Source organism: Pelobates fuscus, chromosome 4 (assembly GCF_036172605.1).
Source record: "Pelobates fuscus isolate aPelFus1 chromosome 4, aPelFus1.pri, whole genome shotgun sequence".
Classification (NCBI taxonomy): Eukaryota; Metazoa; Chordata; class Amphibia; order Anura; family Pelobatidae; genus Pelobates; species Pelobates fuscus.
The window spans coordinates 29,791,168-29,816,222 of record NC_086320.1 but is presented as its reverse complement, the minus strand read 5'-3'; the positions used below and the strand labels follow the sequence as shown (position 1 = coordinate 29,816,222).

General features: G+C 37.3%; 1 protein-coding gene across 1 annotated transcript in view; it reads right to left on the bottom strand.

Annotated features, from left to right (window-relative positions):
- Positions 1-3,323: 3,323 nt before the first annotated feature.
- The window catches only part of ST3GAL1 (ST3 beta-galactoside alpha-2,3-sialyltransferase 1), a 49,525-nt gene continuing 27,793 nt past the window's right edge, over positions 3,324-25,055 (bottom strand). The window contains exons 3-7 of the mRNA XM_063450255.1: positions 19,156-19,349; positions 13,825-14,004; positions 9,380-9,425; positions 4,494-4,613; positions 3,324-4,301 (exon numbers count right to left, since the gene is read on the bottom strand). Coding sequence (XP_063306325.1) covers positions 4,128-4,301; positions 4,494-4,613; positions 9,380-9,425; positions 13,825-14,004; positions 19,156-19,349 — 714 coding nt within the window. The 3' untranslated portion in view covers positions 3,324-4,127. The remainder of the gene's footprint in view (positions 4,302-4,493; positions 4,614-9,379; positions 9,426-13,824; positions 14,005-19,155; positions 19,350-25,055) is intronic.

Here is a 25,055-nt window from a genome sequence, read left to right as displayed (position 1 = left end):
TATGAATTAATCCAGAAAGTAACAGTCACAAAATCGCTCTAAAGAGAGATATTCAGGTCGGAAGGCCACTATAAATCATTGAAAATAAGCTATGATTAAGATAATCACATAATAAGTTTTAATGTATCAATCGATATTAGTTTTATGCTCAGAAACCACATTTTTGTTATATTCTCATTTTGTTGGAAAATGAATGCAATCGGATAACATTCAAGATAAGACGTATGTAAGGTGGAAAACAAAAATGTTGGTGACCTCTCATTTCTGTTTTAATCCTAATAAACACTTAACCTATGTGTACGTGCTTGCAAGGCTTGATCAAATCACCCAACACCGGAAGGTGGTAATATGGGATCCCGCGAGGTCTAACTTGTAGACTAGGCGTGAAGTTGTGGTGTATTTCTAGCAGTTAACAAGTACTGAAATTACATAGCGCTGTGAGAGAACCATCCCACTAGTGAACCCCGCGCATAGAACTATCCAAGATTAATGGTGAGCTCTCATCACACCTTAGTACATATCTCTCTTTATAAATTCTCAATCCATTCATTTCAAAAAAATTAAAACATTATAAATCAACTATAAACCGCCTTTCCTTAAATCATAATTTCATTAAATGAATTAAAAAAAAAACCAGCTACAAACCACTTTCCTTAAATCTTAATTTCTTTAAAAAAAAAAAAAAATGTAAACCATTATTTCTTTATAAAGTAATTAAACAATGATATTAGGCAGATATAAGTAAATCATGTTTGCCCTGATTATGATATTCACAAGAATACCAACTGTCTGGGCTTTTTAGAAATGATTTTATTATGGCCATAATATATTTGATGTTGTATTTTAACCCTTCATCCTCACTTAAATTATTTATATCTTCTTATAAAAAAAATAGTTCATTTTTTTTTCACCCAAAATTTTTAACAATTTGAAGATTGAAGATTTCTGCGCTACTTAAAAAAAAAACAAAAAAAAAAAAACCCAACAAAAATGGAATCACCATTAAATTGTTGACAGTAACACAAGAGGCTAAATGTAGTGCTGACCAGCAATATGTAGAATTAATAAACAACGCCAATTAAATTAATTTCTTGAACAGGAAACCTAAACAGGGTGCTTTCAGTAAGTAATGGATTTCTTTCTTGCAGCGTAGGAATACCACATACATACTAGACTGGAACATTTTTCAATTGGCCGCTGTCCCACATCAGTGATATATTATTCAGGGACATGGAACCCTACGGATGGAACCCTAGAAGGATTCTTCAACAGCTGCAATGTCAAACATGCGCCATATAGACGCATCATGAAACAAACGACACAAATAACCAACAAGTCATCATCACCAGATATTCGACGAGCAGGCACTTAGATCCTGAACCGTTAACTGGTTATATAGTAACTGTATGTCAACCCAGAAAGCCATAAATCTGTCTTGTCATGACCATGAAAATTGAGCCTGTTGATGCTGCTGTGGCAATGTGGCAATACAGGCAACTGTTGTACTTACTTGCATGTCAAAAATAAAGAATTACAAACAAATAAAAATAAAGCTAACCAGCTTGGAGAATGAATTCAATTTTGATATTTCGGGCTAAAATGTGAAATTCATTGTGATGTCCTAGCTCCTCGCAAATTAATAAATTATCACGTGTTACACTTTAAATATACCATCTGGGGTCTAAACACCCAAATGTAGGATTCCATTATTTATTGTTTTTGAAACACAAGTGAGTATTTCCTATGAATGGAGATTTGATGTGTACCTGTCATGGTACACACAACTTATTTTATGATAAATCTGTGTTAAATTCCATCTATACATTGTGCCAGGGTATTTTTTAACAAATTCCTAAACAGAAAGAAAAACCTGTTTAAAATAGGTCCCTTCCCCAACTGTCAGTCAATTCTTCTGTGTAGATCTTGCAGGAGAATCAGTCCCTGCAAGTCATGACCGATTCGCTTTGACCTGGAAAGTCAATTCAGGTTTCAAAATTGATACAGCAATTAACTTTGCTTGAACTTATTACTTGGAAAGTCAGACTGGGTTCCTTACTAAGACGTAAGATATAAAAAGACTATTGCGAAATTAAGGGCAAGATTTAATAAAATATTTTTTTTTAGATTTTTATTGTGGCTGATATCTTACAACCTTTTACTCAAATACTTTGATTTAATGGCTAACAATGGCACACCAGATGTTCCTAACCTACCATTCCCACAGTACTCATCACCATTAAGAGTGGCTGAGGGTAACTTGAAATATAGTCCACAAACATTTGGGAATTAAAATTTACCATTATTTCAATCCTACATAAATCATTCTGTAAGAATTAATAATAATTTGACGTTAAGGGTATGTTGAAAACGCATACCTTGCATATGTTTTATTTGGAACTAGAGTATTATAGTGAAGACCACTCAAGTAAACATGGGACTTTATACAATGCCAAGAAAAGAGAGAAATGGCATGTCTTATTAGTGGTAATGTTGTAAAGGTCAAAATGTATGCAAAATGCAGACTATGGGAAGAGCGCACACACAAATCTGCAATGTTATATCTTACAAGGCTACTTAATAACACCAGTCTTCCCAGATAAACATGGGGTTTAGTTACACAATATGCCATACTGTGTTTATTAGCCACCACTTCTTCAAAGTTCACCTACAGACACCAGATAAACAGAATGCCAATTCCTATGGCTTGTGTATCAGTGGAACAGCGCACTCTGCTGACATTCAATGGTACAACCACCTTATGGTGAATCGTTACGTTTTATTAAAATTACCTTCTGGGCATGCAATCTGATAAAACAGGCACGGATGCACAGATAAGCCCTTTCTTTGAACATGTAAAATCAATGTATCTAAAAAAAAAGATGCATTTATTTAAAGCTTTGTTGATAGAAAAATAGAATTAAATGTTAAACTGCATAATGAATAAACAATTGGCATCATATTTGGGCAACAACATCATGCCCTATAATAAATTATCAATAGCCACACTTTTCCCACCGCAGACATTTAAACTGCTTCCGCTTGTACACTATTTATTTCAGTGGTATTTGCAAAAAAGTAAATAACTGCTTTATAAATAAACAAGTCATTGTGAAAAATTTAAAAAAGATAAACTCTATTTAAAGCAACAATACCATATTTGTATTATAGTATCCTAGAGTTGTTTTATTTTATTTTTTTTTACTTAATTTGCTCCCGATGATGTGAAAATAGCAATCCTGTATCGTAACGGAATTCTTGTAGAATCAATAAAGAAATCAGCTGAAAGCAGTTGAACTGTTCAAGGAAACAAAGAAACAGAATTCTTGAAGTGGTTTCTTTTGTATGAAAAAATATATATCTCAAAAATCAAATCATCAGTCTTCAAACCATGATACATGAAAGCTGATATTTTGTGGGATTTGTTTCCCTTTAAAAAAAAATCATACAAGTTCAAGCCAACACAAATTTGAAAAATTGTTATCATAAGCCATAGAAAAACGTTCCCAGACCCCAGGTGATTATCTGTAGTTGTGTTGGTATCACTGAATTTCTGACAAAGAAGTTGAAATCTGTAGTGGTCCAAAAACCCCAAATGAAGATCTCTTGCTTTATTTCTTTACCAAAAATGCTTGGAAAAACACACTTATTTACTGGATTTTACTTCAATATCCACCATATTCCAATTTTTTTTTCATTACTGAGAAAGAGGACAAGACATCATTCCACATAATGGTGAACTGACATGTTGCAAAGTGTAAGGTGACTTCAGTGATGCTCAAACGAAAATATATTTAGATTATTCTTACATCACTATGGATTTGCTCAAGTAGAAAGAAAGTTCTCTTGTTCGGTCGTTGGCCTATCAAAAGTTTTATCAAAAAATATCTTGGAATATCCAATTTTCTCGTACATCAATTGGACATGTACCTTCATGAAAATTACCATAAGAGGTTCCAAAGTCAGTATCCACATATTAAGAAAATAAGGGTAAGAAAAGGTGTCTTGCAGCGTTAAATTGAGAAAGTCAGTCACAATTAAATAAATGTCTGCTCCAACTATAGTCAGCTGTTAGCATCAAAGATAAAGCACGAGAACTGTGGAGAGTAGATGCCATCTTCTCGGTAGGGTCATCTACCGTGGAAAACTGTTACTTTGTTAATTGCAGAGAGATTCCCTATAATGTTTGCCTCAAAATCGCCATCGTGGACTCCCGTTTTGCGAAAAGCTCCGGCAGAAGGATTGTTCTCCCAATAATGGTGCCAATTCCCCTTGCTGTCTGCCCCAAAACCATATATATCCACCTAAAAAAAACAAGCAATAGAAATGTTATTTTTTTTAAAAAAAAATAATTTTACTATTTCATACAAATGCGTAGGGTAGGCGTACTACAAGAGAGCAACTGAAAACCTTTTATGAATAGTTTCTGTGCTCTATGTAGATGGACTGGTCGCTAACTACTTGTGATAGGATCATTTTGTAAAACAGGTTAGTACCTTATCACAAACATGAAGTGCAAAAATCACACTGAAAAGGCCGGTGGATGGATATCGACCGTGATTGAGAAGCCACTTATCATAGATATACTTCATAAACTCCGGACTGTATATAAGAATCTGAAAAAAAAAAATATATATATATATAATATTAATAAAAATATATATCAAAACTATTCAAATATATGCACACACATGCATACGACTATATAACCAGCATATTGTTTATAAATAACTCATAACAACGTTTAACTTCTAAGAGGCTAAAAGGTAGTTTTTCGATTGCAATTATGGCTAGACTTGTGCACCCATAACTTGTGCCGTTTCCTTGTTTCTTTAAATTATGTTTTTCAGCTGTTTTCACGGATAGGTGATGTTCACGGTGGACATAACAATGGTAAATGTTAAGGTGTTTTTTTTTTTTTTTTAAACGGAAATGTGAATTCTAGTGAGTAAACAAATAAACTGTCATGTTAAAAATTAAATATAAACAAGATGAGTAAAAATTGTAGAACTTCTTCCAAAAAGGTAAAATTCATCATTCTGATATTATAAAATAAATTAACTGATCGACATCAGCAGGAGATAAATATAAACCATACTCTGGATCAAATGATAGGGCTGAGTTCCACGTTCCAAGTCTGTGAATAGTGTATTCGCTTACGACCAACTAGAGTTAGTGCATTTTTCCAGCTCAGCTAGTTACAGTGCGCTGTTTAGTGAATAAGCCTTCTGCCATGTGGGGAAGCAGTCTCATGCAACCTTTACATTTTCTAGCATTATGAATTCCTGCTCATTGTCCCACACTGCACAGAGGAGCACTTTGTGCATGTTAATTAACTCCAAAAAAAGACTGAATAATTAATTACGGTAAACAGTATTAAATTTGGCAATAATTGGAAAACTCTACATAACCAAAAGGTTCTTCAAATTTCCTGTCTTAGAACCAACATTAGAGATGTCCCGAACGGTTCGCCGGCAAATAGTTCACAGCGAACATCGCATGTTCGCGTCCGCCGCGGACGGCGAACATATGCGATGTTCGGTCCGCCCCCTATTCTTCATCATTGAGTAAACTTTGACCCTGTACCTCACAGTCAGCAGACACATTTCAGCCAATCAGCAGCAGACCCTCCCTCCCAGACCCTCCCACCTCCTGGACAGCATCCACTTTAGATTAATTTGGAAGCTGCATACATTTTTTTTTTATTTGTATTATTTGTATTTTTTTTTTCTTCTTTTTTTTTTGTAGTGCATGGAGGTATAACAAATGAGCATGTGGTACCCCAACGGCATTCCTCATGCTTTTCAAGTAACAATTGTAACAATAGGGTATATGTTAATACCCTAGTCTGCGCGGAGCCCTCCATGGGTGAAGATGGATTAATTTTTGGCGCTTGGGTTTTTTATTTTATTTTTAAGTTCGACGGGTATGATGGCTTTTTATTTGGCCTTTTTTGGGCTGAAAAATGAAGATTTTAGAAAAAAGAAGACGTTGAATAGTAAGTAGAATTTTACTTTACAGGGTAGTCATTTTATTCCCCCCTCACTATTCTTTAGGGTGAGGGGGGTAGGTAGGGGCTTTTTTATTTGGGTGGGTGACTAGGGGCTTGGGGACCCCTAGTCACCTTTGATGGGGAGGGGGGGGGGAATTTTCATTTAGGGCCCCCACCCACCGCGCAGGGGTGAAGGGCGGAGGGGAGGACAGTTGGTCCCCCCCCCATTATTCTTTTATAGGGCCCTCACCTGCAGCTCAAGAGCCATGTTACTCTGTATATAGAGGGTGCCATGTTTACACGGTATATAGAGGGGAGCCATGTTACACTGTATATAGAGGGGAGCCATGTTTACACTGTATATAGAGGGGAGCCATGTTACACTGTATATAGAGTGAGCCATGTTACTCTGTATATAGAGGGAGCCATGTTACTCTGTATATAGAGAGGAGCCATGTTTACACTGTATATAGAGGGGAGCCATGTTACTCTGTATATAGAGGGGGGCCATGTTACTCTGTATATAGAGGGAGCCATGTTTACACTGTATATAGAGGGGAGCCATGTTACTCTGTAAATAGAGGGGAGCCATGTTACACTGTATATAGAGGGAGCCATGTTACTCTGTATATAGAGGGAGCCATGTTTGCACGGTATATAGAGGGGGGCCATGTTACTCTGTATATAGAGGGAGCCATGTTTACTCTGTATACAGAGGGAGCCATGTTACTATCTGAGGTGGTTAACTATGATTGGCCCTGGCATGTTTGTTAGTCTGGCCTGCATGGTTGTCTGGCATGAATAAAAGTAGCATGTTTCAACTATATTAGTAGTTAGACTAGTTTGCACTAAAACATGGAAGACATCCTAGTATGAATCGTGATCAACCGCTCTCAGAGACTATGCATTGCGACATGTATATGATGTGGAAAGGTTAACTGTTATGACTGTCTATAGACTAAGTGGCTTTAGCTGCACCTTAAGGATCACCAGTCCGTGGGTGCTGTATCTCTGCGACTGCTATTCAGGAGCCATAGATTGACGGGTATTGTTGCCAATGCTATTCAGGAGCCATAGATTGCCGGGTATTGTTGCCAATGCTATTCAGGAGCCATAGATTGCCGGGTATTGTTGCCAATGCTATTCAGGAGCCATAGATTGCCGGGTATTGTTGCCAATGCTATTCAGGAGCCATAGATTGCCGGGTATTGTTGCCAATGCTATTCGGTGGGTGAGTCCTGTAGCCTCCTGGACTGTTTGCGGTTGTTTGCGGTGCGTTAAACGGGGAGTTTGGTCTGTCACTGTGAAGCGGGCGTAACCCTTACACTACCTGATCGATACAACATCATACCTGATGTTTTAAAGCACGTTATTCCAAACAATTTAGGAATGTTAGGTGATTTATGCCCTTTATGGATTAAAACCAGACTCTGCATCAACTATGTAATTTTCCATGGGAGTTTTGCCATGGATCCCCCTCCGGCATGCCACAGTCCAGGTGTTAGTCCCCTTGAAACAACTTTTCCATCACTATTGTGGCCAGAAAGAGTCCCTGTGGGTTTTAAAATCGCCTGCCTATTGAAGTCTATGGCGGTTCGCGAACATTTGCGGAATTTCGTGTTCGCGACATCTCTAACCAACATAGATACAAGACAAACCACAGACTAACAAAGACACATTATATAGCTAAAATGTGACATTTTATTCTGAGCCTAGACATTAAGCACAAATATACAGCCATTTCTAAGAGTTACTTATGAATTCCAACGGATTCATTTCCAATTGAAGTACCTTAACATAATTATGCAGGGCCCCTTCTCTAATTAAGCAATGCATTATTAATAGAACAGCAGTCGGTCCTGCATCTTAAAGTTCAACTTGCAATGCAGAGTTTGCAAAGGGCAGTAGGTCTCAAGTGAATACAAAACTCAAATGTTTTCCTGTGCCAATCTGAAAAGCATCCTCCAGAAATGATTGCTTGGTGTTTGGTAATGGTTACAGAACCATGTTAGAAATATATACAGATATCTATCCGTCTACAGACACAATATACACAAAATACTGCCATCATTGCTACAGTCCTTTTAAGGTTCTATTTAACAACAACTCTCCTGTACATGTATTACACAGACAAGTCATTTACTCACCAGAATCGGTGCTTAGACTTATTGTCAATGACATATGTATATATGTTCTTTATGTATTGTAAGCAGTCACTGAGATAGCATGCAGAATTCAAAACACTACGTAAAACATCTAAACTAGATGAAAACAAACAACAACATAGATTTACTAAAGTAAGAATTGCCAGGAATGAAATTTAATTTTAAATTGATGTGCAAAGTACCGGTAGCTCAACTGAAATCATTTTGACCTTCAATGTGAAAATCACTTAAAATTCACTTTGAATTTCCTGCACAACTCGCGTTGTGGCATGTTGATAAGTACACGTGTGGCATGTTGATAAGTACAAGTGTGGCATGTTGATAAGTACACATGTGGCATGTTGATAAGCACACGTGTGGCATGCTGATAAGCACATGTGTGGCATGTTGATAAGTACACATGTGGCATGTTGATAAGCACACGTGTGGCATGTTGATAAGCACACGTGTGGCATGCTGATAAGTACACGTGTGGCATGTTGATAAGCACACGTGTGGCATGTTGATAAGTACACGTGTGGCATGCTGATAAGTACACATGTGGCATGTTGATAAGCACACGTGTGGCATGCTGATAAGTACACGTGTGGCATGTTGATAAGCACACGTGTGGCATGTTGATAAGTACACGCGTGGCATGTTGATAAGTACACGCGTGGCATGCAGATAAGTACACGTGTGGCATGTTGACTACACATTTAACATGTTGAAAAGGTTGTGTGACAAGTAAACCAACGTTTTTTTGTTTGTTTTTATCTAGATTCGATGTTTGCACTCTAAGTTTTACTTTCCTGCTTGAATAAAAAACACTTACTATCACAGCTACATATAAAATAATCCACATGAAATCATGGATATGCAGAGACAGTTCTGGAATCCCTCACTGTGAGGTTCATTTGTTTGCCGAGACAGAAGCAACAGATCAGGAATGGCTAAGACAGAGTTCACTCAAGGTACATGTGATCAGAATATTACAAGTCGCCATGAGTACTTTGTTTAAATTTAGTTTGATATTTATATTTCGCATTCTACAAGGACAGTGAGCTACAGATCAGGTATAAGTCATTCTACCCAAACTTCTCCGGAACACTAATAGGAGTTTTACCTGGCTCTCCAGACAGATTGTGATGCCAACACAAGTCAACGTCACCTCATGGTTTATTTTAAAAAAAGACTGTTGTGTAACAAAAGCTGTTCATATAACAGTAGAATTGAAGCAATTTACCTTTTCCTTTTTAACTTTGATTCTTCGTGGTACTGAAGTATATGTGCTGTACAGGGGAAAAAAAATGGGATTATTGAAATTGCTTTGTGAAAATATCTGAATATTGACATATTACAATATTCCTTTCAGCTGTTCAGAGCCAAAGGATAGAGATATTTTAGCTAAACATTGAATTGTATAATAATCAAAATAAACTAAATATAATTATATAATAATTTCCAAACAAAAACAAAAACATATTTTACATTTTTGTTTATCACAGAACAGCAGTGGCCAACGTTGACAGTACAGATTACTGTGAACTATATTTCCCATAATGCTCAGTCAGCATTTAGGCATGGTGCAGGTGCTGCATAAAAATGATTTATTTTTCTCTGCAGCGATTAGAAACCTTAAGATTTTAAAATAAATCATATTAAAAAAAAAAGTGAAAATGTAAAAAAATAAACAGTCAAATTTTAGTTACCAATAAAGTTACCATAAATCTCATTTATGACAATTCTAATTTAAGAACACATTAGGAAGAGTTTTATTATTGTGAAACTTGGCTGTAACTCCCAGAAAACATGGACTTTTAAATGGTACTTAGACACGGGGGGGCTATTTACTAGACCCCTGTGACTTGTGGCCAGTTGAGAAGAGACTTGCAAACTTTAGGTTGGCATTACCAAAATGCATAAAATGTAGCAGATGCCAAATTTCATTGCCAAACTTTTATTTTTATTAGATGTTCTTAACCTATGGCACTTGGGTCTATGAAGGGTGTCATAAAATATTACGTAATTTTAATATTTAATATTGGTTTTTGACAAAAATGATAGGGAGAAAACAAAGACTTATACAGCACCAAGAAAAAGTATGCAAAATCTTTAGTAATAACTGTTTGAAAATCTGGTTTCATGTTCGTCTACGTTACAGTAATCAACTAACACAATCTATTTGAACTCATAGCACACAGATCATTGTATTGTTCTTGTATATATGGAGTATAGCAATCAAATATTCAGAGGGACAAGGTATGTGCAACTCTAGGCTAATGACTTTACCAAAAGCAAGAGTTGGAAATTGACAAACCTGGTGCACACTTAATGAAACGAAATTGAAGGTGTGGATTAGAGCTACTTCGATTTGTAAAAAGCACTCAAATATTTTGATTTTGTTATTCACAAAATGCACCTATTGATACGATGCCTCGCAAAAAACAGCTCTCAGTAGACCGGCGATCAAGAACTGTTGCATTGCACAAGGTTGGAAAGTGTTACAAAGTTATCAAAGAGCTTAGAAGTTAATCTGTACATTATTGGGCAAGTTCTCTATACAGTAAGACGATTTCGTTCTGTGGATAATCTCCCTAGAGGTAGCTGTCCATGCAAGATAACAGAGCTAAGCATTCTCATCCAATAAATGAAACTTTGTGTATAGCAATATGCACAAAATTAAAGGGTTACTGTACGCACCATCACCACTTTAGTGAATTTAAATGGCCATGGTGCTTGGAGTCTGTATATGATAGATATAACTAATGTCAATTTTGTGCACATTTCTATACACAAAGTTTCATTTATTGGGTGAGAATGCTTAGCTGACACTCTCTTAGCTGGCAATGAATGATTGGCAGGATCGGCGTCTGCCTTTGGCAGCGCGGCAGAATTCGAATGCCCAACACCTGCCAGGACAGGAGGGAAAATTTTAGCAAAATGTTTGCGATGTTACCAGGGAACGGTGCAGAAAACGCTCGGCATAACCACTACAGTGGTCTTGGAGTTACACTTTAAATCTGCACTTCCCTTGGATTTATTCCACATTTTGCAGATTAGTGAATAAACCCCACAGTTACTTCCTGGTCTCCGTAGTGGCTGCAGATTTGCGGTAAATAAGCGGAATCATATGGTTATAATTTGATCTCCATAATACATTATGCTTATATTAAATGTAGATATAAACTAATTGAACTCTGAAACCTTTACTGAAAAAACAGTTTCGATTCTACAGCTGTCTATTTTTGTACTTCTTGTCAGATTCATGCTACAATGAAACAAATATCCATAGGTATTGTCTCGTATATGCTACGATGCAAGGTAAATGGGAACAAAATAAGACATTAACAACCTGCACTTTCAGATAACTGTGCTGCACACACATGGTATATAGACGAAAAGCCTGCTCTGCTTATAGATAGATAATATAGATAGATAGCTAGATAGATAGATAGATACGGTATAGATATATAGATATATATATATATAGAGAGAGATATATAGATAGATAATATAGATGGATAGATAGATAATATAGATAGATAGCTAGATATATAGATAGATAGCTAGATAGATAGATAGATACGGTATAGATATATATATATATATATAGATATATATATATATATATATATAGATATATAGATAGATAGATAATATAGATGGATAGATGGCTAGATAGATAGATAATATAGATAGATAGATAGATAGATAGATAGATAGATAGCTAGATAGATAGATAATATAGATGCTTTTATAAATGTTGGGGAGGATATCAAACTAGATTATAAAGTGAAAGTTCGAAATGCAGTGTTTAACATATAGCTAGATAATATAGATAGATAGATAGCTAGATAACATATATAGATAGATAGGTAGATAGATAATATAGGTAGATAGATAATATAGGTAGATAGATAATATAGATAGATAGATAGATAGATAGATAGATAGATAGATAATATAGATAGGTTGTTCATATAGATAGATAGATAATATAGATAATATAGATAGATATATATAATATAGATAGATATATAATATAGATAGATAGATATATAAGATAGATAGATAGATAGCTAGATAGATAGATAATATAGATGCTTTTATAAATGTTAGGGAGTATATCAAACTAGATTATAAAGTGAAAGTTCGAAATGCAGTGTTTAACATATTTGCAAACAAGGTATTATTTTTTTACATTTATCCTGCAGTGGTAAAAAGCTGAAAATAATTGTGACAATTTGCTGTCAACGTGTTAACCTAGCTGTAGATACAGAGTCCTCTGGGGTTTACTGCCTTAGGCATAAGACTTGCAAATTCAGAATTCTGACAATGAATAACCATATCAGGAACATTATATATGGCTAGAGCGTCCTACCCTTAACGGTTACAGAGGTTACGGACTCCATCTGGCTCTTGTGCGTGAATGCTCCCCCAGACTGCCGCAAAAGAGTTATAGGTGAGTAGGGATCGCACTCTGGGACTCAAATGTTTGGTAGAATATCACCTCCAGGGATCCCTACTGCAATTAAAGTCATGCCCTGATTGGACTGAGATCATTTGCATAGAATTTAACATTTACAGTACTGAACAGTAAAATATGAGAAAATAGCATTGAGGGACCTTCATTGTACGGTATCATGGTATAGACATGGGCCACGCGTTCTGCATACAGCTTAACACATATTGTACCAAATGGGACTTCTACCAAAAAGCACTAACAAGCTCTTTGATCAAAATAAGTATTTCTACCAGCTCTTTAAGCTGGGCAATATTCTGGGATCCAGGAGCATCTCATCCTATAGCCTCTCTGCTGCCTAGTTATCTATTACCAAGCACGCAAGCTGCATCTCAATGACAACATCAGTTACGGCTTCTTCTAAAAAAGCATATATATATATCTTAACTAACTCCCCGCTTATTCAAGCCTGTTACTATCACCAAAGTATCGATTGCAGCAAACAAAAAATAAAAACCTATAAAGCAGCACTCGACATTCCCTCTGCTCCCGTGCTGGTCCTCACCTAAATAAGAAACTAATTTCTCCAGCACGTCTCAGAAGACTTGCATTTGCATCACACAAATTGCTGTTTTAACTGCTTTCTAATTTGTCCCACGTATTGTACATTAAAGGACCACTAAACACCCTCTCGATGAAGTGGTCTAGGTGCAGTGGCCTTGCAATGACCCTGTAGTTAAACCCTGCAATGTAAAACACAGCAATTTTTTCGAAACAGAAATGTTTGATTGCAGGTTTAAACACACCTCTAGTATATTCCTCTAGGTGTGTTTCCTTACAGCTACATATTTAATATTTAGATTTTTTCAAATTGTTTTGTTAGAATAAATAAAACATGCATAAAATATTCCCTTAATAGCTTTCTAAACCCACATAATTATCTCCCTCGATCCCACTACCCGTACTACAGTGATACTAATTATTCCTGCTTCAATGTAAAGATATGAAGTATTTAATAAACATCCCATCTTCATTAACCAGGATCAGTAAATGAGTGCATTCTAATGAAAACATAACAGATGCTGGATTGCTTATTTCACGTGCCAACAAGATGAATGGTTTTCTGTAGGGGAATCAGGTGATGTGAATGCAGATACGATGAATGGCTGGTGACAATATGTTCACAAAGTATTTCTGCACTCATTAAGGAGCCTGGTCTCACTTACAAATTGATGGTTCCGTTAGTGAGGGCGCTGACAATCCACTGGAGGTCGAGGGTCTTGAAAGGTATAAGGACCATCGTGACATTCTCCTGTAGGTCTCGCACACTCTCAGGGTAAACAAAATGGTGCGTGGTTTTTCTCCCAACATCTGCTTCATACTTGGTTGTAGGGGCATGATTCATCCTAAAAAGCATAAAATGCATGGTTAGATATGTACGTTGTTTCAATCACTATTATACCATAACTCCCAAGTGTCCCTATTTAGGAGGGACAGTCCTTGTTTTGTGCCCCAAATCCATCTCTGTCTATCTTTTCTATCCTACCTTTTGGCCCTGATGAAGACTAACTCTAATTACATTTTCAATAAATGGGTACCAGCAAGCTATGAAGGTACCCAACATGTATTGGGGTAGACCCGACCCCTCTTTCAGACAAATACCCTAAAGATGTGGGCTTTGAGGGTACTCAGTACTACTGATTGCCCACTATAAACACTTTAAACAGGAACACACAAGGACATGCTCCAAATATTTCTAAATATTGGTATTTGCTGCTCAAAATGAAGTTTCTGCTTCCTTTATACACTAATCAAGACACAAAAAGCTGCCAATGGGAGACAGCTAAATCCAGCCTGTAATTGCACACAGCACTCTTTCCTAAATTTTGTTTTCAATGTCTTAAATTATAGTCTGAACAAAGAAATGCTGATAGAATCAACGTTCTAAGCAACAACAACAAAACCACATAGAGCAGTGCAATGTCCACCAAACAACAGACAAAATGCACAGCTCTGCCGAGTGTCACCGGATCTCCTGAGCTTGGCAAACTCCAAGCTAAAGAAAAGACATATTAACCATTTAGGTGCCAGAGGGTTGTCCATCTCCCGGATTTGCAAAGTATAGTGTTTGATACTCAAAGGATTAAGCACACAGTCTCTAAGTAATATCTTCCATCATGGATTTCGTCACTTTAGTGCTTCTGTTCTTAACATTCAGGACACAACACTGACACTGGGTCTTTAACGTGAACTTGTCATCGTCAATGTGTCAGCTTCATGTAAATTCTACACACTAAGTGGCAGTGCACACCTTATTCAGAGCAGTGTGTGTGTACAGAATGTAAGCTGGTTTGAGCAGGGCCCTCACCAGCCTCTGTTCATTACACTTGTCTTGTTACAAATTCGTTTCTGTTCGTCCACCTATTGTCTACAGTGCTGCAGAATGTGTTGGCGTTTAAAAATACATAAAAAAAAAAAAAAAAATTGTCAGTTTAGTCTCAGTGGTTCTCCTAATGAACACGTTTATATTAGTCTGCAGAGGTGTAAATAAAAGGAGAGATCTTTGAGAGTTGGCACGTGCTTTCTGTATTTTGATCTGCTTCACAAACTCAGGGGAATCCACATTACATTTGGTGGGACTGCCAATTTCTTAATAAATGGGGCAGGAAGTACAAACTCTGTAGCTCTGTAAGATATTGTACCATTAGGGTTGCCCCATGAATATAATGTTTGAACAATTCGATTGTTTGTGATTTACCTGTAAAGACTTATTCAATCATGATCGATTCGTCCGGGATTGGATTAAAAGGCATTTGATTCAGACAGACAAACTATACAATACAAATATTTGCACAAGTCTAGCAAATAAGATACAAACTATCACAAATATTAACTGGAAACAAGACGTTTTTGAAGACCCTGCATGAATAATCTTACAATCTATATTCCTTTAATGGGGTACTACAACCCTTATTTGCTGGCTTTTTAAAAACAACAAATATAATGCCATATCGAGCATTATTCTTTAGCCCCTCAAACTCTAAAATAATGCTTTATTTTTTGTATATAATCGACATTTGGCAGTTCCACGCTTCCAAAGTCATGTGGGCCAGAGGTGCAAATATCTCAGGATTTAAGCTTTTCAGGCAAAAACTCTGCACATACAGACTCCTGCGACCATAACCACTTCTAAAAGCAGAATTGGTCATGGTGGTTGTAGTAACCTTTTAATTAATTTCTATCAAAGGTTTAGCAAATGCCACTAATAATTCAGTTCAGTCTAAGTACAGCCTGTATGTTTTCTATACCAGGGGCAAAGAACACATTGTATAACAATGACTGACAGGGAGTTAAGATGGAGGCATCCAGTTGCAGAATAAAGTGGTGTGGGTTTCTACATTTAATTTAATTTTTCACATCTCACAGGTATATGTGACATATAGCAGGTAGATACTTTTAATAAGAAAAAATCCTAGAAAATTAAAACGACCGTTCCCTTTAATGTTGAAATGAAATTACATAATTTTCTGGGAGATATATTTAAGAATACCCTTTTTTATTTAAAAAAAAATCATATTATTCTAAACAATCTGTATTTATACATTTAGCAAATCATTTACTCTGTTGGGTTTTATACTAGAATTAAATGTGTGTACATTATTTTTTTTTTTACATAGGACAGACTTGTTGCCAGAGGAACTGAAGCTATAGTTTGAGAAGTCCTAACACCACCGGTGAGACGGGTGAAGAAAGATGTTGAGAATGAAAACTATTAATCTATAATGTAAACAATAAACAGTCTATTCAATAAACCGGTGATATTTTAGGGCATTACCCTGTGTTATGTTTTATGTGTTATGTAAGAGAGGGGTTTGTTTGTATAGAAGACAAACAGGAGCTGCTTTTCATTACTATATAATTTAATCCCACTACTCTTTGTGAAGTCATGCATAAAAATAGTTTTAGCAGTTTATTCATTTTATTGGAAATAACCTAGATATTTCAATACGCCTTGCTTAATTTGAGGTTACCTGCTGCATATTATTATGATTTATATAGTGCCAACAAACTCTGTAGCTCTATTCAATAATTGGACTAACAAACAAGTGGTTTTCAGAGGACATGATGGAAGTACAGGAGCAAAAGGTGCCGAGAGCCTCGCTCAAACGAGCTTGCATTCTAAGGCATATATTTTCCTGTTTGACTTGGATCGTGTGTTTATTATGTAGGGGGCAATCTAACCTTTAACCAAGTTGCGAGTTGGCTAGATTTTGTATAATCTGTCATTTATAACGGAGTACCTGTAAGGACTTTGTGCTTATGAAGTTGTTCTGGTAATGCTAAGGAAACCGTAGGTCCGGGTTTGGCTGGACACAAACGTCTGTCCTCTGTCTGGCAGACGCAAGGAAATGTCCGGACAGAAAAACAAGACAATTACAAGAGTTAAGCGTTCATGGGGAAAGAGTGGTAGGAGGGAGACACTGTAGCAGGGAGATGTAAAAATGTTATGTATCATAACTGGGAGAATAGCATTAGTGTGTGGGTTTAAAGGGTCACTCCAACCACTATGACCACTTTAGTGATTTGAAGTGCTCCTGGTGATAAGAGTCTGGATGTGCAGTGTTTCAGCTCAAAAGACTGCACTTTCAGATGTAAAATCACTTTTGTGCATGGGGATAGTTACGCCCTCGGAACATGTGACTCTGTTCCTTGCTGCCTAATATCAATTATTTGCAAAAATGTCGTAGTCAGTGCACAGTAAGCTTGCGACAGATGTACAACTTCTCCCTTTAAATCCCCTCCCAACTCCCTCCCCTCTCTGACTGCGCATACACTCTAAGCCAGCAAAACAGTTCAAAATCTTCTTTATGAGAAGCCTCTGGACTTTGGTGGTGTCGGAAGGGGCGTGGAATAGAAGCTTCATCCGGTGCTGGATTCCAAGGCAAGTAACAACTTTTTGTTGCAGGTTTCAGTGCTAAATTTAGGGGGAGTGGGGAGAAAATATTTCCTAACAGGACATTTTCACTTTAAGAAGAGATTTTTGAAAAAGGGTTACAGTAACCCTTTAACCCCTTAAGGACCAAACTTCTGGAATAAAAGGGAATCATGACATGTCACACATGTCATGTGTCCTTAAGGGGTTAAGGGAGAATGAAGGCCGGGGAAAGAAATTAGACTAAAAAGAGAGAAATAAATAGGTTCAGGGGAAGTCTAATGCAAATGAAGTGAGGTGATAGCGGAGGAGAGGACAGCAAGAAACTGTCACGACACTCCTTAGTTGATTTGCCCTCGTGCAGTACTCATACTCACCACTGTTTCTGTTTGGCACTGTTCCTGATTTCTTTTCATTAAGCACTTCACCTGGTCCTTGTTTAGCACCTATTTCGTTTTTGTTCTCCCCTCACTCCTTGCCAGATCATTGCCTTTTGTTTCCTGTTTCCCTGGTTTCCTGTGTTCTTGGCTCCTTGCTCCTTGCTCCTTCATACTGTGACTTGGTCCTGTGTCTCCTGGTCTTCATCCTGTGTCCTCCTGATCCTGCGTTATTGAGTCCTCCTGGTCCTTCGTTATTGTGTCCTCCGATCCTGTGTTCTGGTTCCGTGGTCCCGGCTTTACTACCAGTGATCCTGTCCCTGCAGACTTGTTCATTGATTTTTCTTTGGATCTTGATGTCACTATATTTGCCTGGTGACTCTGGACCTGTGCCCTACCTGATACTCGTGGTAGCTGCACAATCCTACCCTTATACCCAAGGACTGTTACAGTATTTGTTGCCTGCACGATTAGTGCTAATTTTGATTTATTGTATATATTTTGTGGCCTTGTCTGTGTGTATATATATACATTACAGAAACAAGTTGGGAAATGGCTCATGGGGAAGTGAAAAGGAGAATACAGCAAAAAGTGAGTGATGAAAATGAAAAATACAAAATGGGATGAACTGATGGTAAATGTTTTGAGGATATGGGAGGACTGTTCTGTGACGAGCACCATATTACAAAATAAACATTTTAAAACGCAGTAAAACATTACTTGCTTTCCATACTTTGACGACAAGGGTTTTTAATAACTATACATTCTTCAGTTATTTACACAAATAGCGTAAAACCTTTTTTTTTTTTGCGGTCACAGAGAGAATGTGAATAAACTGTTCATTCAATAACAATGTATATTTTCTGCAGCGCCACCTACTGTTGGAATGTGCAAACTATATTAAGTCTGGCCCTGGCTTTAGCTTATGTTACAGTCTGTGCTAATCCCTTTCCTTTAATATTTTGACTGGTTCTTGGTATTTTTTATCAAATGATTTTCATGACTTTGAATTGTATAGCATCAGCACATTACATCGTTTTTAATGACTGCCACTCCCTTTTGTATGCAATTCCATCAACTGTTGGGAGTCCGCTCAATACACTAGTTTTTTATTATGGCTGATGTTGCTTTTTTAGAGTGATTATAATCTACTGTATATGTATTATATATTATTATTACATTATTATGAATCCTGGGTTTGATAAGGGGGTTAAACATTCTAGAAATGTTCATGCATCTTTACCCACCTCAATATAAAGTCGTGGTCATCAATTTCTGCTCCATACTCAGAGTTCTTAAGGTTACCAGAATTCCCCACCACGGCACAGCTCCGGCAGCGATACGGACTATGGTCCATCAAGTCAAAATCACTTGGAATAATTTCAAATAATTCTTGAATGGTCTTGTTGATATTCTTGGGATTTCTTTCACTTTGAAGACGCTGTCGATTACAAGGAAAATAGCAGAGAATAAATTAAACATGCAGATTTCATAAACCTGGTTCGCAAACAGGTATCTCTCATTAATTCATGAATAAAAAAAAAAACAAAAAAAATGCAGGAACCCCTCAACATCTCATGACCAGCTAGAAAAAGCTGTGAATCTAAGCCGGTTCAAGTAAAAAAACACCCCCTTTTCTTTAATTGTAAAGCTTTGTGGAATTTGTTGGTGCTATAGAAATGCTAATAGTAATTATTATAATGTACATGTGATTATTATTTTTTTTCGGAGATAGACACCTGTTCGTGCTTGTCCCTCCCCCTTTCTTTGTCCCTCCTCCGTTAGATGCTCACCCAGTCTCCACTCCTTCAAAAAAATTGTTTAAAACCCACTTCTTCATAAAAGCGTATCAATTAAACTGTTAATAGCTCCATACTGATTCCTCTTCTGCAACTGTCACTAGTCTAATACTATCCTTACCTTTTGTGTCACTATACCCCACTCCCTCTAGCATGTAAGCTCATTGAGCAGGGCCCTCAACCCCTCTGTTCCTGTGTGTCCAACTTGTCTGGTTACAACTACATGTTTGTTCGTCCACCCACTGTAAAGCGCTGCGGAATTTGACGGAGCTCTATAAATATCATAATAATAATAATAATTATCCCCCATGCTCCCCCAGCAGTATAACTGTAAAGCGCTGCGGAATATGATAGCTGTATATTAGAGTCTATCCCTAAACTAGATTATCATAATATTATTACAACTGTCATCTTCATCCTGTATTTATAATATATTAAAATACTTCATATTACAGTACAAAAAAACCCTATATTTTTCTACAGCTACACTTAGCCTTCTTGTGAAAGAGTATTGTGTTTTTATGTAATGGATGGAATTAAAATATAACAGCAAGGTCATGCTGTACAGCTCTAATTCATATCTAAACATTCCTTAACCATACGCATACATGATACGGGGATATATGTCAATACGGATTCTTGGAACACATTTCAACAGAAAAATCAATGGGACATTGGTGCTCTGTGTGCAGTGTTGGGTTTGAAAAGGTCAACTGCAAGACTAATTGGACATTTCAGATTCCCAGATTTGTGTTTATGGTACTTAGAAGGTCAATGATGGATACAAACACAGAGAAACAAAATGTAAGAATAGATAAACAGAATGGCATAAAAGAAGGTCCAACACCACTTACAATTTCATATCATTAAAAGGAACACTTCTGTTATTATACAACAGCTTTGTATTCCGAGCACTCAGGTGTTCCTCTGCCCCCTTCTCGTGCTAAATAGTTAAAACCCCTGTCTACACTCACCTTATTCCATTGGCTGGCTCTTTCTCCATCTCCTCTGATGTCAGCATCGAGGGGGAGACTAATGCGCATGAGCAGCAAGTGCCGTGAGCACATAAAGCCTTCCCCGAATGAAAGCATTAAATCAATGCATTTCTGTTAGGGCAAGCCAGCATGAATTCACAGAGTCGTGACTCAACAGAAAGCGCCTCTAGTGGCTGTGTTAACCCTGCATTATAAAACTACAATGTTTCACATCCTCATGTTAAAGGAGCAGGGGCAGGGACACTGCACCTTGACCACTTCAATCAGATGAAGTGGTCTGCAGGGCGGGAGTAAGAGCCCATTGGGCCTGGTGCTGACAATTATGATGGGCCTAATTACTGAATCTTATCGACAGAAAACTATAAAACCGTTATACCTCCCAAGTGTCATGTATCTGGTGGAGGTGGTGCTGGAGGGAAACTCACAAGATATAGTTATCAGAATACACATACCTTATGCCAATCTCTCGCTTTCATCGTTTAAGTAAATTCATACCCCCTGACAGCAGTGTCCGGTGAAGAAGGCTATCAGTGGATGGGGTAAAAGGATGGGCCACTGACGCGAATCACGTAACCAGAACCGCCCAAAGGGAGAAACATGCCCAAAAAGGGGGCGTGTCTGCCCGAAGAATTAGATGGTCAGCCTAACGTCATGCCACCTGCTAATCACGCAGGATGACCAACCAAGGGCATAATATGCAGACAGCATCCTGAGCTTGGCATAAATGTGTTTAATGATGCGCTCGCTCCATGCATTCTAAGGACAGTCCCCTAGCACTTGCTGGTCCACTCCTCTCGTTACCATATTACTAGCAGGCATAAGCTCCTGGTATACAGTCTGGGACAGAGGAAGTGTGTATATAGTGAGTGTAGAAGAGAGGGAACATGCCACAGTGTTTCGCATAGTGCGCAAAGTCAGCTTTACATTAACTAATTTCATTGTCAGACAGTCCACACAAGTTTTGTTCCCCTACATCCCTCTAAAGTTTCCATACTTAAAGGACCACTTCATACCCCAAAAGCACTTCAAGCCTGGTGAGGAGTACTCTAGTTTAACCCCAGTTTATGAAAGTTTAGATTTCTATGAGAAATCAGCACTTTCATAAATTACCAAGGGAACTCCCCCTAGATGTCAAACAGCCAGGAAGGATTCTTTCCAACTTCCGTTATCTCTCCTGAGCTAATGGAAGTAACAGGCACGCTCTACTTTAGCGTGCCTGCCACCCCCTCCCTCACAGACCTCAGACAAGTTCCTAAGCTTGTGCGCGTGGAGACCAAATCAGAGTTATTTCCCTGTGAAGAGACTGAAAGTCTCTTCTGGGAAAAAAGGGGAGGACTTACAAAGGCTGCAGCCATAAGAACATTTTTAATTTTTATTTTTTTAACAATAGGCCTCGGAGGTTCCATGTGCATGGGCCTGAAGCTGCAGCTCCATCATCCCCAATGTTAATCCGGCCCTGGTGCCTATAGTGTCCCTTAAAGAAAATTTACAGACACTGTGTGTACAATGACTTAGTATTATCAAATTGCAACATTTGTGGAGATCAGGTATATGTTTTTGTCTGTTATGCATCTGCAGGAACTTTTTATTGCAAGTAGAGCATAACGAAACTTGCCCAACCCCCTGTCCATACCTTTTCTTTCCATCTCTGAAGCTCACATCTTATCAACTTTCATCACAGAGGAAGGAAAAATAATGATGATGCCATTAATTTTTTATTTACATCAGATCAAGAAAGAATAGTCAGTAGTGTAATTACAAATGTCCCTGAAATATGGGAAATATATTTTAGGGTAGAGTAAATAATTTTTAACAAAGAGAAGATAGAAAGACACAAAATGCGTGGGAGAAGGGAGATACTGAATTACAACGCAGATAAAGAGGGAAGAATTTAGTGGAGAGATAAAATGTATAATTAATTTCATAATTATATACAAAGTGATAAGTGCAAACAGTAAATGAAACACTTATAGAGTGGTTGAATGCTAAAAAAAAAATGGGTGGCATTACCCTTTTTGGTAAAATAATAGGTAGGAAGTCAGGGGAGGTGCAGTAAAATAACTTTTAAAAAAGTGCCAAAATGCATTTCGCCAGATGTACTAGCTTTTTCAGTCTGAAAATAGCATATCTGACGAAATGAGTTTTGGCTTTTTTAACGTTTCTAGAAATTGTTTTTACTGCACTTTTATTTTATTTTTGCAAGTATCAATAAAGTATTACAGAGAAAGAAAAAACAATGTTTTTCTTATACGTGTGAACTAAGGCGCTTAGTAATTTTAATATAGTATCAAGTTAACTTAAAGCAGCTGTAGCACTCTTAGGGTCCTCCTATTAACCCAGAAAAACAGATATATACATCAACACCACTTTGTGTGAAAACTAAGTTTAGAAAATAATCACCTTGATGTGCACACAGTGGAATAGTGACGCGCTAGGCAAAAGGCTTACCCATACAATATAGAGCGTTTCTCATATGTAACCGGAATTACAAAAAGTAGAGAAATGCGTGTGGCGAAACCAGCTTCGCCACTGTGAACTGGAGAGGCCTGGCTGCTAGCCTCCTGCCCTGCGACTACGGCCCATGGACATATTGCTCTATAAACACTATATTTGGGCATGTAATAATTTATATTGCTGCTACTGGCCCTTTAAAATCAGCGATGGACATATTGGGACTTTTGGGACTAATGTCCCTTTAAGACTTTGTAACATATCACAGTAATACTGTCTTAAATATTATGTAGGTATTTATGTGTTCAGTTAAACTGGGGATATGTAGAAATGTGTGTTTTATGTGTTAAATGTATCAGTATGTAATTTTATGTCTTTTACTGTCTTTTTGCAACCATGTGGTTAATGGAGTCTGACTCTAGTCCTAGATAATTGAATTACTTCTCCAATTATCTCCAGGGCAGAAGGGAGGAAGCCGGGATGCATTGTGGGGGATGTTTTACTTCTGTTTGAGCCAGATTGTGCCATGCTGCAAGCCCAGGCCCAAAATATACTTTTAGTAACTTTTAAACCCCTGGTCGGATTCATGCCATTTTTTAATATGTTGTTCCCCTGAATGGATTGATTGTGGATATGTATTTTTATGTGAATGTGATGTATGGTTTTAGAGTTATGAAAGTTGTGTAAAAGTATATTTTACTCTGTATGCATAATGGGATTATGTGTCACACTAAGGGGAGGGGATGTGTGGGAGGTAACATCTATGTCATTGGTTCTTTTATGCCTCCCCCTGGGTGTGGCCTGTATGTGTGAGTTGGAAATAAAAGCCAGACTGGGTGTCCCAGTCTAGAGTTCTTGTTTAACCCTCAAAGCGATGTGTCGTCTCGGTCTTTGGGGGAATGGGATTGTATGCTGACTGCCAAGAGTGTAAGCCGAGGTCTGCTTTTCTTGTTCAGCTGTTCCAGTGTTCGTGTGGTTCCAGTCGGGAGAATGGTGTTTGCAGTAGCTGCCTGTGCATCTGGAAAGGGGATTATCGCCTAAACTGGGTTTTATCCTCTTGTGTGTGAAACGGTCCGTTACAATGCGTGATAGTGCAATATTGTTATAAACCATTGGTAAACACACTGAAAATTAGAGAAATTAATGCTCACAGAAAAAAAAACACCTCACTTTAAGACAGTGGATGTTAATAACTTTATACAACTCAATAGTTGTCACCACGACCCGTGGCTGATAAATGTACCCAAGTCCCAGTTCCTAAGAATGAGGAGAAACTGTACAGACAGAATTAAGAAGAACTTTATAGAAAAGGGATACAAACAAGATCTAGAAGTTAACATAAAGGATATAAAGAAATTGGATAGAAAACAACTATTAAAATACAAGTCAAAAGAGATGGGTGTAGGATTACAGGTCCATTCCTGTTCTCTCTTTGAGTGACAAGCTGTGGGAAGAAAGGTGTGATGCTTCCTTCAAAGGCTCAATTAGTTAATAATCCCAGTCTCCAATACACGTGAGTGTATCTACGGTAGCTACCTTTGCTGCTACGTTCCATCATATTTTATACCATCTGCCTTATATCCAATTGTTTTTTTTTTTCTTTTTTATGTCGCCCCCCAGCTATTATTTTACCAAGAAGGTTAAACAGACACTTTTTTTTTTTAGTGCTCCATTCTTTTTCTTTATTCTTTTTATATTTTTACAATTCAAAATTATATTTATTTTAAAGTGTCAAGGCCATCACATTTCTTGCTTTTTTTTTTTTTTACAATGTCATGTTTTTTTTCAATAGAAAAATTAAAAAGTATTTATAGCTACCCCGAATGTTTTTACAAAACTGGCATTGTGCAACATTAGGCACAAGTCTCCCTTCACAGCGGAATGCTGGTAGTTTAGCAATTC